The 12,586-nt window shown below is 51.6% G+C and overlaps 1 protein-coding gene, 2 long non-coding RNA genes and 1 pseudogene across 5 annotated transcripts in view; 2 read left to right on the top strand and 2 right to left on the bottom strand.

Moving 5' to 3' along the window:
- Positions 1-698, top strand: part of LOC147575371 (immunoglobulin lambda variable 5-52-like) — a 447,861-nt pseudogene extending 447,163 nt beyond the window's left edge. The window contains exon 4 of the transcript XR_015242332.1: positions 216-698. The product of XR_015242332.1 is annotated as an immunoglobulin lambda variable 5-52-like (transcript). The remainder of the gene's footprint in view (positions 1-215) is intronic.
- Positions 1-3,150, bottom strand: part of LOC147575370 (uncharacterized) — a 284,866-nt gene extending 281,716 nt beyond the window's left edge. The window contains exon 1 of the long non-coding RNA XR_015242343.1: positions 3,101-3,150. This is a non-coding gene — a long non-coding RNA (uncharacterized LOC147575370). The remainder of the gene's footprint in view (positions 1-3,100) is intronic.
- The window catches only part of LOC112870219 (immunoglobulin lambda-1 light chain-like), a 169,571-nt gene extending 163,980 nt beyond the window's left edge, over positions 1-5,591 (top strand). For both annotated transcript variants that reach the window (XM_086681998.1, XM_086682000.1), the window contains 2 exons: positions 3,103-3,142; positions 5,106-5,591. In XM_086681998.1, coding sequence (XP_086538124.1) covers positions 3,103-3,142; positions 5,106-5,425 — 360 coding nt within the window. In that variant the 3' untranslated portion in view covers positions 5,426-5,591. The remainder of the gene's footprint in view (positions 1-3,102; positions 3,143-5,105) is intronic.
- LOC147575369 (uncharacterized) overlaps positions 1-12,586 on the bottom strand; it is a 473,279-nt gene that overhangs the window by 460,162 nt on the left and 531 nt on the right. The gene's annotated exons all lie outside the window — the stretch shown is intronic.

Here is a 12,586-nt window from a genome sequence, read left to right as displayed (position 1 = left end):
CAGTTGGGCTCAGATCTCCCAACAGATGGACACTCAGTTTCTCTCCAACAGAAGGTGAGTGACCTTATCCACCGCTGACCAGACCACAGGGAGCAAGAGGCAACTGAGGACCAAGCTTTAGATATGACAGAGCTGTATCCCACTTCAGGACAGAGATAGGAGCTGACTGAATAAGCATGTGAACTCTGACTTGTTACCTCTCCCTTGCCCCACAGGTCAGCCCAAGTCCGCGCCCTCAGTTACCCTCTTTCCACCCTCCAATGAGGAGCTCAGCGCCAACAAGGCCACCCTGGTGTGCCTCATCAGTGACTTCTACCCCAGTGGCTTGACGGTGGCCTGGAAGGCAGATGGCACCCCCGTCACCCAGGGCGTGGAGACCACCAAGCCCTCCAAACAGAGCAACAACAAGTATGCGGCCAGCAGCTACCTGAGCCTGTCACCGAACCAGTAGAAATCTCGTAGCAGATTCACCTGCCAGGTCACGCACGAGGGGACCAGCGTGGAGAAGAGTGTGGTCCCTGCAGAGTGCTCTTAGGTTCCCAAGGCTTCCAGGATGGGGGCCTTCCTCACCAGACACCCCTTCCCCAGCCCACTGTGTAGCCCTGTGAACCAACCCCTGGATCAGCTCAGACCAGGCAGGTCACACGCCCTCCCTATTTCTACTTGTGCTCAATAAAGACCTTAGCACATATCACTGACATATCTGGTGTGCATTCACTGTTCCATGTAACTCTGGGTAAGCCTCAGTAATTAGGGATAGACTTGTCAAGTGAGAACCTATTTACCCACTTTCCCTGTGTGCTTGTCAGCCATGGCCTGAAGAACAAATGGTCCCAACTCAGCGGTTGCAGTCCTTGTCCCCATGGGAATGGAGATGGGCCCAGTGAGACAGACTGGGGTCCCAGTGGGGATCAGGCAGAAACAAGGAGGGTCCTGGGGACAATGGGTCTGTTCAGATTTGTGTGTGGTCAGTGAGGCTTAGCGTCACCCTGGCACTGCCTGAGACCTCAGTCATGAAAGTCTGGGGACCTGACACATTAGTTATGGTTGCATTACAGATGGAGCAGGTGATGTCAGACTTCATAACATTTGGGGCAGGTGGGTCACGGGAGAACAGGGTGAATAGGAAAGGGCACCATCTCAGCCACACAAAGGGCTGCCAGTGATTGTATGAAAGACAGACATTTCAAACTCAGGAGTAGAGTTAAGGGAGGTCAGACCAGCCAGAGGCCCATGGCAAGGCCAAGCTTCCCAGACATTGCAGTAACCCCAGACACCAGGCCTGAGGACTCTTCCGGCCTCCAACACTATGGCCATGTACAGAGTGCACCTGTAGCTTTGTTCTTGGACAAACACACTGCAGGGCCTGAGGCACTCATGTCAGCCTCTCAGAGGTGCAGGCCACACTCACTCTGCCAGTCCTCCAGTCCTAGGTTGGACAGATACCCTGTCTGAGCCTTCAGCTCATCAGGGTCCGGGAGCTGCCTTCACCAGACTTGTTGGGGGGCAGGAATGCCCAGGAACAGAGCCTCCAAGGACAGCATGCTCTGGGGCAAGAGTGGGTCAGAGGACAGGGGCCCCCAGGAGTTTTTAAGCAGTGAACAGTCCCCAAATCTACCTATGAGATGATAGAAACTTTGGGATCAGCATCTACATGAACCTATTCCACAGTTGGGAAAGCTAAGACCCCAAGGAACAAAGGGGGGGGCCACTCAGGCTTCCCTCATTCCAGTGGTCCTGCTGGGGAGAATGACATCCTCCCCCATTTAACCTACCCAGAACCACTGCCACCCCTAGACAAACTCTTCCATTCGTTGTTTTAAATGTTCATTATGAACTACACAAACTGAAGAGACAGAGGCAAGGGAGAAACCCCATAAACTCAGTGTGGGATCTGATCATAACACACACACAACCACACACACAGGAAAGATCAGGAGGAGCTGGGGTAGAAGGTGTTGCACAGGGAGCCAGAATGGGACATGAACAAAGACAGCTCCATCTCTGTCGTCCCTACCAGAGTCAGCCAGTAGCAATAGAAGGCCCTGGGGATTCTTATCTAGGCTGGAGCAAGACAAGCAACCTCATGAGCTGTTGGCAAGGTGTTTACATACTAATCAAGAGCAGACCAAGGAAGACGGCCAGAGTTCTGGCTCAGTATGCCAATTTGTCACAGAAAGAAGGATGCCAGACCTGTGTGAGCTCTGCAGGTGACGTCCCCAGGCCATGATTCAGGTGAGGCACTGGTTGTCAGTGTCCCTCCTCAGAACGTGAAGGTGTAAGGCAGAGGTACAGTATGTGTCTTGCTTCATGGGGACCAGCCAGTACTAGTGATGCTCCTGTATGTGGGGCATTTGTGATTCTCAGTCAGTTCAAGGGTCAGACACACACCTCAACACTTCAGCTCAGGGCAAAGTTGTAGGACATAGTGACTGTAGCCCACACACCGGGGGCCACCAGGTCTATCCAGCTTACATTCAGCCCACAAACCCCTACAGCGTGACAGCTGCCCTCATGGCACTCAGGACAGGGACTATGCAGTAACCATCCACTGTACCATCGGAAGAACAAACCAAAGGCAGGAATTCGGGAGCTCAGGACCCTACAGAAGGATCTAAGTGCTGAGGGAAACATGAGTCTCCTCCCAACACTTCCCATTCCTGACTCTAATCCTCCATGGTTTCCTGTGCTGAGGATATGATGGCATATCCAGGACCATCCCCACGAGTCCCAACTCTGCAAAGCACTCCCAGCTCCATCACCTCTGTGCTGAAGTAGCCTGCTCACCCCTTCCACAATGACATCCTGACACAGACTGAGAGAACACAGCGCCTTCCTAAGGACGGCATTAGCTGGGAATTCCAATGCCATATCTAGAGGGGTCTCTCCAACCCCTCCCCATAACTGAGGATGGAGAGAATCTGAACCCTCCATGGAACTGAAATTCCAGGTCCCCAGGGGGCACCCCCGTCACCCACCCATCTGCCTGACCAACACCCGTGACAAGGAGGCAGGGCTTTGGGTCTCCCGTGCAGCTGCAGTTGGGCCTGGGTCAGCGGTGGAGGGGCTGACAGAGGGTTTATGTTCAAGGCTGTATCACAGTGTCCTATTTTCGGCGGAGGGACCCATCTGACCGTCCTCGGTGAGTCTCCCCTTTTCCCTCCTCTTTTGGATGCAGTGTATAATTTCAGGCTATTTTTCTCTGCTTTCTATTGTGACCTGGGCTTAGACTGAAGGTCTGTGGGGTCTGTAAATTTTGCCTCTTTTGTCTACCCCTCATCGCCTCCACTGGTCCCATCTTGTCGATGTGTGGTCAGGGCTATAGGGGACCATCCCCATTAACCATTCCTGATCTAGACCTGAACTCATGCCTCACTGTGGCTCCAGCTTTCTCCCCATGGGAACCTTCTCCTCTGGACTCAGGGATGGTGGGCTCCCCACTCAGAGTTTCTGGGCTCAAAGAGCCTGAGGAGAATGAGGAGTAAAGGGCAAGTGAATGGGTGTTCATGCTGCCAGAGGGACCGTGGGGTGTGAGAAGTATTCTGGGGACGGCTCAGGCACTGGTTCCATCCTCGGGAGGTCCCAGGCAGAGGAGTGCCTGAAGCACAGTGAGGAGAGCCTTGGTCTGAAAACTTGGACACAGAAGAGGAAGGGGGACAAGGGGGTCAAGGAGGAAGGGATGACATCAGAGCAGAAAGGGGCCCTGGGTGCTGGGACCTTCTACCTCGACAGGGACACTCAGGACACTAGCAATAGGACAGATGTCAGGAGACTCAGGCAACAAAGGTAAATATCTTCACCATCACAGGAAAGCCTCCTGAGCAGATAGATATGTGGGGTCAGGATCTCCAGATACAGACAGGTGACAGGGACAGGGCTTGCCAGGCACTCAGCAATCTGAAGACAGACAGACCCCCAGCAAACTTCACAGAACAGGGAGACCCTTCAAAATAGACATAGCTCATCATTAAAGCTGGGTTCTAAGAGTCTGAGGAGAAGAGAGGGGTGAAGGCAAGGAAGTGGGGCACTCGGGCTGCAAGCAGGGCTGTGGGGTGTGGGAAGGATTCTGGGGACGGCTCAGGCATAGCATTCTGTCTTCAGCTCGTCCCAGCTGGAGGGCTGCCTGAAGCACAGCGAGCAGAGCATTGGTCTGGGGACTTGGAGACATGGAGGTGGAAATGGGACAAGGGGGTCTCGGGGAAGGGAGGTCGTCAGAAGAGAATGGCCCCAGGGTTCAGGGACCTTCCACCTCTAGAGGAACAGTAAGGACACCAAGATCAGGACAAGTCTCAGGAAAGTGTCCTGTCAGGACACTCAGCCAGCAGGGGTACATCCCTTCAAGCATGCCACAGCAAGAGAGCTCTGTGAACAGATACATGGGGTCAGAGTCCCCTGATAGGGAGAGGTGACAGGGGCAGTGACTGCCAGGCTTCCAGAAACAGTAAATGTTTAGACAGACCCACCAGAAAACCTCACAGAATAGGGAGACCCTTCAGAACAGACATGGCCTGACCTCAAAACTGAAAATTCACCTCACCTGAAAACTCTCCGTCTACAAGACTCCCTGGAATCCAGCTTTAAGAACTCCTACTTCTTACCCACTCAGAATCGCCAGCAGGGGGTCCCTGTTGGGAGGTGGGCAAGGCTGCAATGATGGTGTGAGGGGCTCTGGGGGCAGGAAACCTACTTTTCAAATGGGAACACAGCCCTGCAACCAGGAAGACTGGCTATTGGGGAACCAGGTAAGCAACCTGGGGGATAATGGCAGTGGCACAAACATCTAGGACACACAGATTTACAAGGGAACGCTGGTCTCACAACCAGTGCTACCAAGCCCCAGTGGAGGACTCTGTGGATGGGAGGACATTGACCTGGAGAGTGTCTGAGTCCATGAGGGACCCAGACATTGGGTCAGATTCTGGCAGTCAGATTCATTTCAAAAGAAGGTGAGTGACTCTACCCATGGCTGACCTGAACTCAGCCAGCTGGGGCCACATGAGCCCCAAGCCATGGATGTGACAGAGCTGTTCCTCGTATCAGGACTGACGTACGAGCTTCAGCCATGGACACCTGATCTCTGACTTACGCTCCTCCTCACCCCACAGGTCAGCCTAAGTCGGCGCCCTCAGTCACGCTCTTCCCGCCCTCCTCTGAGGAGCTCAGCGCCAACAAGGCCACCCTGGTGTGCCTCATCAGTGACTTCTACCCCAGCGGTTTGACAGTGGCCTGGAAGGCAGACGGCACCCCCGTCACCCAGGGCGTGGAAACCACCAAGCCCTCCAAACAGAGCAACAACAAGTACGCGGCCAGCAGCTACCTGAGCCTGTCACCAAACCAGTGGAAATCTCGCGGCAGATTCACCTGCCAGGTCACGCACGAGGGGAGCACTGTGGAGAAGAGTGTGGTCCCCGCAGAGTGTTCTTAGGTCCCCGAGACTGTCAGGGATGGAGGCCTTCCTCACCCAGATACACCTTCCCCAGCTCACCATGTACCCCTGAGAGCCAACTCCTGGATCAGCTCAGACCAGGAAGGTCACACACCCTCCCGGTTTCTATTTGTGCTCAATAAAGAACTTATTGTTTATCATTCAACATTTCTGATGTGAATTCTCTGTTTATGTCTGAGTTAACGGCTTAGTAATTAAGAGAAGGGACAGTAATGGTATGAGATTCTATCTAACCGCCATCCACCCAACTAACCCTAAAAGGACTCCATTGACTCTCTATCCCCCTGGGTGTGACCCAGAGTAGAAAACAGTCCTGCCATACCAGCCCCCCAGGATGCAGTCTTTGCCACCTGGAAAGGGAGAAAAACTGAGTGAGAAGGACCAGGGGTCCCCGTAGGGTGTCAGGGAGGAACAAGGAGGGTCCCAGGAGCCAGCAGTGGGCAGAAGCAACAATAAGGAGGAGCGAGGTCCTTGAGCAGAAACAGTGGTCTTTAGGAACAGAGGTGAACTTCCTGGTTCTATACAGGGTGACACAGAGGGGAGAGCGACTACCAAATGAGGGGTCCATGGTTGGCACCTTAGCAGGGAGCCATGGAAAGCTTTGAACAATACATTAGAAGTACATTTTTCAAACTCACAATTCATGTTAGGTGAGTAAAGACGCTAAGAAGGCCTACGGGGAAACAGTTTCACATCTTGTAGCCTATCCCTTCCCGAACCTACTTGACTCTCCCAACCAACTCAGGAAGCCCTGGAACACTCTTCAAGACAGTAGTGTTCACCCACACTAGTATCTGAAACTTGAGGTCAAGATAAGGCACAAGGACAACCAGTCTATGTTCTGATGGGCCTGGGTCAAGGTCAGGCTCAAAGAGACCCTAACAGGGGGCTGGGACCTCAATCATGAAGAGTCTCATCATCTCAACTGAGATCAAGGAGAGTTACTTTAAGGTTAGGTTAAAGATGAAGTCGATGATATGACCCTGTATGTGGTAGGGACATGGAGAACTGAGTAAATGACAAAAGACACAATCCTGGGCACATAATGGGTATCCAATGATTTTCCAAAAGAGAGGGAGAAAATTCGAATTCAGGAGTATAGTTCAGCTGGTGCAGACCAGCTCAAGCAGAGTGAGTATGGCCTAAGGGCTACAGCAAAATCAGGGACCTTCCCCAGGTATTCAGGGCCTGCAGATCCCCCTAGGCTCGAGCACCCTTCACTCACTATGGCTCAATCCCGAGGGCACCCATGACCAGGTATCAGGGACACACTCACGCCCAGGTCACTGAAGCAGGCAAGGTCAGTCTCAAAGAGAAGCAGGCACAACCAGCCCCCTGTCTATGTGTCCAGGTATTCAGAGTCAAGGAGTTGCCTTCACCAGACCTGCAAGGGAGATAGGTCAGCCTAGGGACAGAGCCTACAAAGCCCAGAAGTTCTGAGATCATAATGGGGCAGACATGGGACTCCTTAGAGTTTTATCCCAGCCACTCCTGCCCTTGAGAAACCTAAGAGGAAAAAGGAAAATTAGGGATGGTAGTATCCCACAGCACCTGCTGGCCACATGTCATGGATCCGAATGCTAAGGCCTAAATGGGGGAGAAGGCCACCCAGGTCTACCTCATGTCCATGACCCTTCTGTAGAATGCCAAAATCACCCCACATCAGGTACTGCCCCACACTAATCATCTCTTCTTATAAGTTTCTTCCAAATGTGCATTAAGGAAAAATGAAAACACCAAAATAGGGAGACAGAGGAGTAAGAATAACTCCATGTTCCCAGCAGCCAGGTCCCAATCTATCAATTCCCTGATGATGTTAACACAACAACAAAATAATTGCTCTCTTATGCAATATTTGGAAACAAATTCCAGATATCATATCTTTTTCTCAATAATGATTTCATCTGTGTACTAGAAGATAAAGGCCTAAACAGAAACTAAAGTAGCATGATCAAACCCATGTAGAAACTGTGAGTAAATCCTTAACAACCAAAATACTCATCATTGAAGACCTCAAAGTTTCACAAGTGAATTCATGGAATTACACTGCTGATGTTGTTGTTATTTGGGGGTATTTCCTTTTCTCTTTCTGAGTATTGAAAATCATTTGACACTGTGATTGTGGAGGTCGGGTGTCTTCAGGACTGTTGGGTCTGTAAGAATCCCCCATCACTCTACTTTTCCTTGCAAGGAAAGGACTAAGGGGCTGAGCAGCTGGTGCTGGGACTCTCCCATGGTGGGGATGCAGCCACAACCTCCCAGAGTTGTATCTGAGCCATCCACTCTGCTTCCTCATCCTGCAAAGGGCTTCTGGCATCAGATCGTTCAGGAGGTCCAGTTTGTACAACGTCAGAATCACCTCCCTGGACAGTTGGCGACTTTGCATCAAAGGATCCACATCAAGTGGAGCTTTTTAGGTAGGACTAGCTGCTTTGATGTTCAATGACTCCGTCCATCAGATGGAAAGGGTGCATCATGGCAATATTTCATTTCTGTCCTCCTTCTCCTGGGAGGGCTGCCACGTACCCAGGTGGGGAGTGCCTTTCATGTGCAGGGAAAAGAAGAAATGTGCACTGTTCCCTGCTCTTCCCTACTTCACAGGATGATGACCGGCTCTCTCCACCCTCCCCTGCTGACTCATTTCTATTTGGTGACCTGGTACATGCTGGGATTGACTAGATAGGCTGGTGGAATGCATTGGGTCGTCCACTATACACATGGAAATGTAGCTGCATCTATGGACATTAGTCCAGTCGGAGCCTCTTCAGGTGGCTCCTGGGTACACTCACAAGACCCCAGGTGATCTCTATATCTCCTGCTATCTGATGGACAACATATTCTATTTCACTTGTGCCTACCCGCCCCAGGCCTGAAAGTGGTCACTGATACCAGTTCCGTTACGTGGCAGACAGCATTTAAGCCCCTTGAATGAAGCAGAGCAACAGTCACAGCAGATCCTTTCCAATATGGGACTAGATAAGGGTTTGGCGTGGGCTGTTCCCAAAGTCACCTGGAAACAGGCTGGCATAGGAAACAAGCACAGGACCAGGACAGACTTCACATGGGACAGTCCCAAACAAGGACATCCCCTTGGAAAATAAGGCTGAGCTCTATGAAGTGATGGTTGGGGGCACAGGAAGTTTCCAGTGGCCTATACACACAGGCCCACCTGCTGTTCCCTGCAGAGCAAGGTGTGGGAGGGAAGATCCACCCTCTGCCCTCACCTCATGGTCTCTCCAAGGAATTAGGATTGTTTGAACAAACACAGAAGGGATTTCCTCTTCATTCTATAAATCCTTACTCATGGTGACACAGAGGCCCTCCACAACTCATTCAAATCCCAGGAGACACAGGTAGAAACAGCAGATGAGATACCAACTTCTTCTAGAAGAATTGACTCCAACCATCCTCTGGCTGCACACTTGGGGACCTTAAACCTGTTATCTGCTAGTGGTGGAAGACCTTTTTCTCCCACTGAGCAGACACCAGCATGGAGCAGTGCCCCCCTTCCTCCATCACAGCTGCAGGCGGAGGTCTAGGGGTTTGGGGACGGATTCCACGTGGTGGTTTTAGTATTATGCTGTATCCCAGTGTTTTGTTTTTGGCAGAGGGACCTGGCTGACGGTCCTAGGTGAATCTCACATTCTCCCTCCTTCCCTGCTCCCCCACATATTTGGGAAATTTTCTGCTATTTTTTTTCTTTCTGTGTCTTTTCTCAACTTGGTCACTCGTTCATCTGGGACACCAGTCCCTGGGACCCTGATCTCCTTCCCTCCCTCTACAGAATGTACTGCTTGCTTCTTTGGTCATCACAGCCCCTCCCCTACCACCTGAGAGGCAGAGGATGGTCGGGATGAGCTAAAAACTCATCTGTGTGTCCGCCAGGTCATCCAGGGTCCCACATGTGCTCTTTTCTGTCCACCCTTGTAAGACCTCCTATTGGACAACCTTTGTCTCTGGGAGTCACTAAGTGTCCTCACATAAAAGGGAAGAGATAACAGGGAGCATTGAGGAGGTGACCATGTGGAGTATTTACTGGGCCATGCACCCTCAGAGCCAAGGCTGAGGACACAAACGACAAGGTTCAGGGCAGAGCCTGGGGATCAGGGTCCAGAGTCAGCAGTGGTGCAGGTAGAGCTCCCCCCAGGCCTTATGGAGTGGCCATTAGAGTTGGCCTGGGGACTCAGACAAACTTGCCAGAGGCAGGATGGAGCTTGTAGGAGTAGATGCCAGAGAAAGAGTCATGGAATGAGAAGATGTGAGACATGAATGGACTCTTGAGTCCCTGCAGGACACACATCTGCAACAAACACAGGAGAATCTATGGCATGAAAGCTCTCATGAAATGACTGATTTGCAGGACATGGGGACTGGGGCTGCAGAAAGGCTATGGATTGAGAGTGATGCAAGGCCACGCAGACACACTCTGTATGATCAGCAAGGATCCTACCCCATCAGGGACAGCCCAGGAGAGACACATCTGGGTAAAAACAGACCCTTAGAGCAAAGACCTCACACAAGAGTCAAGATAGAATGGTCCACAGGATGAGCCAATAGGAGGTCAGAGAACTCACATAATAGCACTGGCCACAGAGGACAAAAGTAGAGCTGAGACAGACACTGTCAAAAGTCAGAGGAGGCAAGAGCGGGACAGTGAGAGTTAGATGTCTGGGTGGAAGGAAAGATCTCAGAAGAGTCTCAGGATGGGTGGTGATAGGAATCCACCTCAAAGGTTCCCAGCAAAGGTGGGGAGATGATTGAATAACACCTTAAACCACCCCACCACCCCACAACATGGATTCACATGGACACAGAAGGGGAACTGGAGGCCTGACTGAATGTTCAGGTAGCTGTACCCACATGAAGGCCGATGTCAAGTGAAGTGACCCCAAACATGGAAGCTGAGCTTCTGACCTCCTGTCCCTCCCCCACCTCACAGGTCAGCCCAAGTCCTTGCCCTCAGTTACCCTCAGCCCACCCTCCCCTGAGGAGCTCAGCAATAACAAGGCCACCCTGGTGTGCCTCATCAGTGACTTCTACCCCAGCTGCTTGACGGTGGCCTGGAAGGCAGACGGCACCCCCGTCACACGGGGCGTGGAGACCACCAACCCCTCCAAACAGAACAACAAGTATGCAGCCAGCAGCTACCTGAGGTTGTTGCCTGACAAGTAAAAATCTCACAGCAGATTCACCTGCCAGTTCATGCACGAGGGGAGCACCATGGAGAAGAATGTGGTCCCTGAGGAGTGCTCTTAGGTCAAGACATCCCCTACCCACTCAAAGGGCTGAGAGCCACAGGACCTCCAGGAAGGATTCCCCTTGCACCAGGATCATCCCAGCCCTCCTCCCAGCACTCAGTCATGCTCAATAAAATGTTCTTTATTCAATCAGAATTCAGGCTGTCTGGTAATTTGGGCTTAACATTTCAGTCCAGAACTCAACCATCTTTGGGGGAAAACAGGATTCTTTTGGCCTTGGGAAAAGAGCCCAGTGAAGGCGTCCTCATGTTTCATGAGGGGTTATTTTGCTCTCAGCCAGAATTGTCACACAATACTCCTGAACAGGAGATCAAAACAACAGAAATTAAAGAGACCATCCTCCACAATGTCTCTAGCTTTCCTTCTTGTGTTAACCATGCCCACTGCCAGTCATAGCTTCCCTCACTGATACCAGATCCCCTGGATTTCTTGGATAATTCCTCAGTTTCTCCCTGGACCTGGCACCTCACCATCTACAAGAAGCCCTCCTCTGAATATTCCCACTCTCCTCTTCCTATAGACCCCCACTCAGTGCCAGCTTTTCCCTGGTTTCCTACCCCATGTGGACATTCCCAATTGTCACAACCTAGAGCCTCCTCCCTCTCTCATGAGAACACCTGCTCCTACCTCCCCAGGAACACTGACTGTCCTCCGCCCACAGACTCCCTGTCACACTCACTATAGGAGCCCCTGCCTGGGCACTGGTCACTCACACCCACACTCCCACTGCTGGCATCTCACCCCACCAGTGTCTCTTGGTTCACACTACATCCAAGTTCTCTGGGAAACAGACTCCAGCTTTGCTTTCTGGGACCCCTCCGAGGCCAGGCCAACCCATGAGCCCATCATTCGTCTTTCGTTAACCTGCCTAGGGTGTCTGTTATAAATCAAGACTCAGATTCTGGAAATGCGCTGTTGACAGGTTTCTCAACTGACTCATCTACTTAGGAGTTCAGTGTAGTATCTGATCATAACACACACACAAGCACACACACAGGTCCCAACAAACAGAAACATACATGCACACTCATGATGATCACAAAGACACTGGTCCATTTACAAAACTGCCATGGTGGGCATCTCTATGGAAAGATCAGGAGGAGCTGGGGTAGAAGGTGCTGCACAGGGAGCCAGGATATGACATGAACAGAGACAATTCCATCTCTGTCATCCCTACCAGAGCCAGCCACTAGCAATAGAAGGCTCCAGGGATTCTATTTGTGCTGGAGTGAGACAAGAAACCTCATGAGAAGCTGGAAGGTGTTTATGCACTCATCGAGAGCAGATCGAGGAAGCCAGTCAGAGTTCTAGCTCAGTGCGCCAATGTGACAAAGAAAGAAGGATGCCAGACCTGTGTGTCCCCTATTGTGAGCTCTGCAGGTGACATCCCAAGGCAAGGATGCAGGAGAAGGCCATAGGTGTCAGAGAGCCTCCTCACAATGTGAAGGTCCAGTGCAGAGGTACAGTATGTTTTCCAGCTTGGTGGGGGAACCCTGTGCTAGTGATGCTCCTGTATGTGGGCCATGTGTGATTCTCAGTCAGTTCAAGGCTAGGCACAGACTCCGACATTTCCACTCAGGGCAAAACTGTAGGATGTAGTGACTGCATCCACACACACCAGGGGCCCAACACGTCTATCCAGCTTATATTCAGCCCACATCTCCCTATACCATGACAGTTGCCCTCACAGCTCAGGATAGGGACTAAACAGTGACCATGCTACCTTCCTAAAGAACCAGCCAAAGGCAGCGATTCGGGACATCGGGGCTAAGAGAGAGATCTAAGTGCTGGGGGAAACGTGATTCTCCTCCCAATACTTTCCATTCCTGACCCCAAACCTCCACTGCTTCCCCTGCAGATGATGTAGTGGCATATCCAGGAG

Source organism: Puma concolor, chromosome D3 (genome assembly GCF_028749965.1).
Source record: "Puma concolor isolate L17-30 chromosome D3, mPumCon1.1.hap2, whole genome shotgun sequence".
Taxonomy (NCBI): domain Eukaryota; kingdom Metazoa; phylum Chordata; class Mammalia; order Carnivora; family Felidae; genus Puma; species Puma concolor.
The sequence above is the reverse complement of the archived record's forward strand: the minus strand, read 5'-3'. Positions and strand labels throughout refer to the sequence as shown.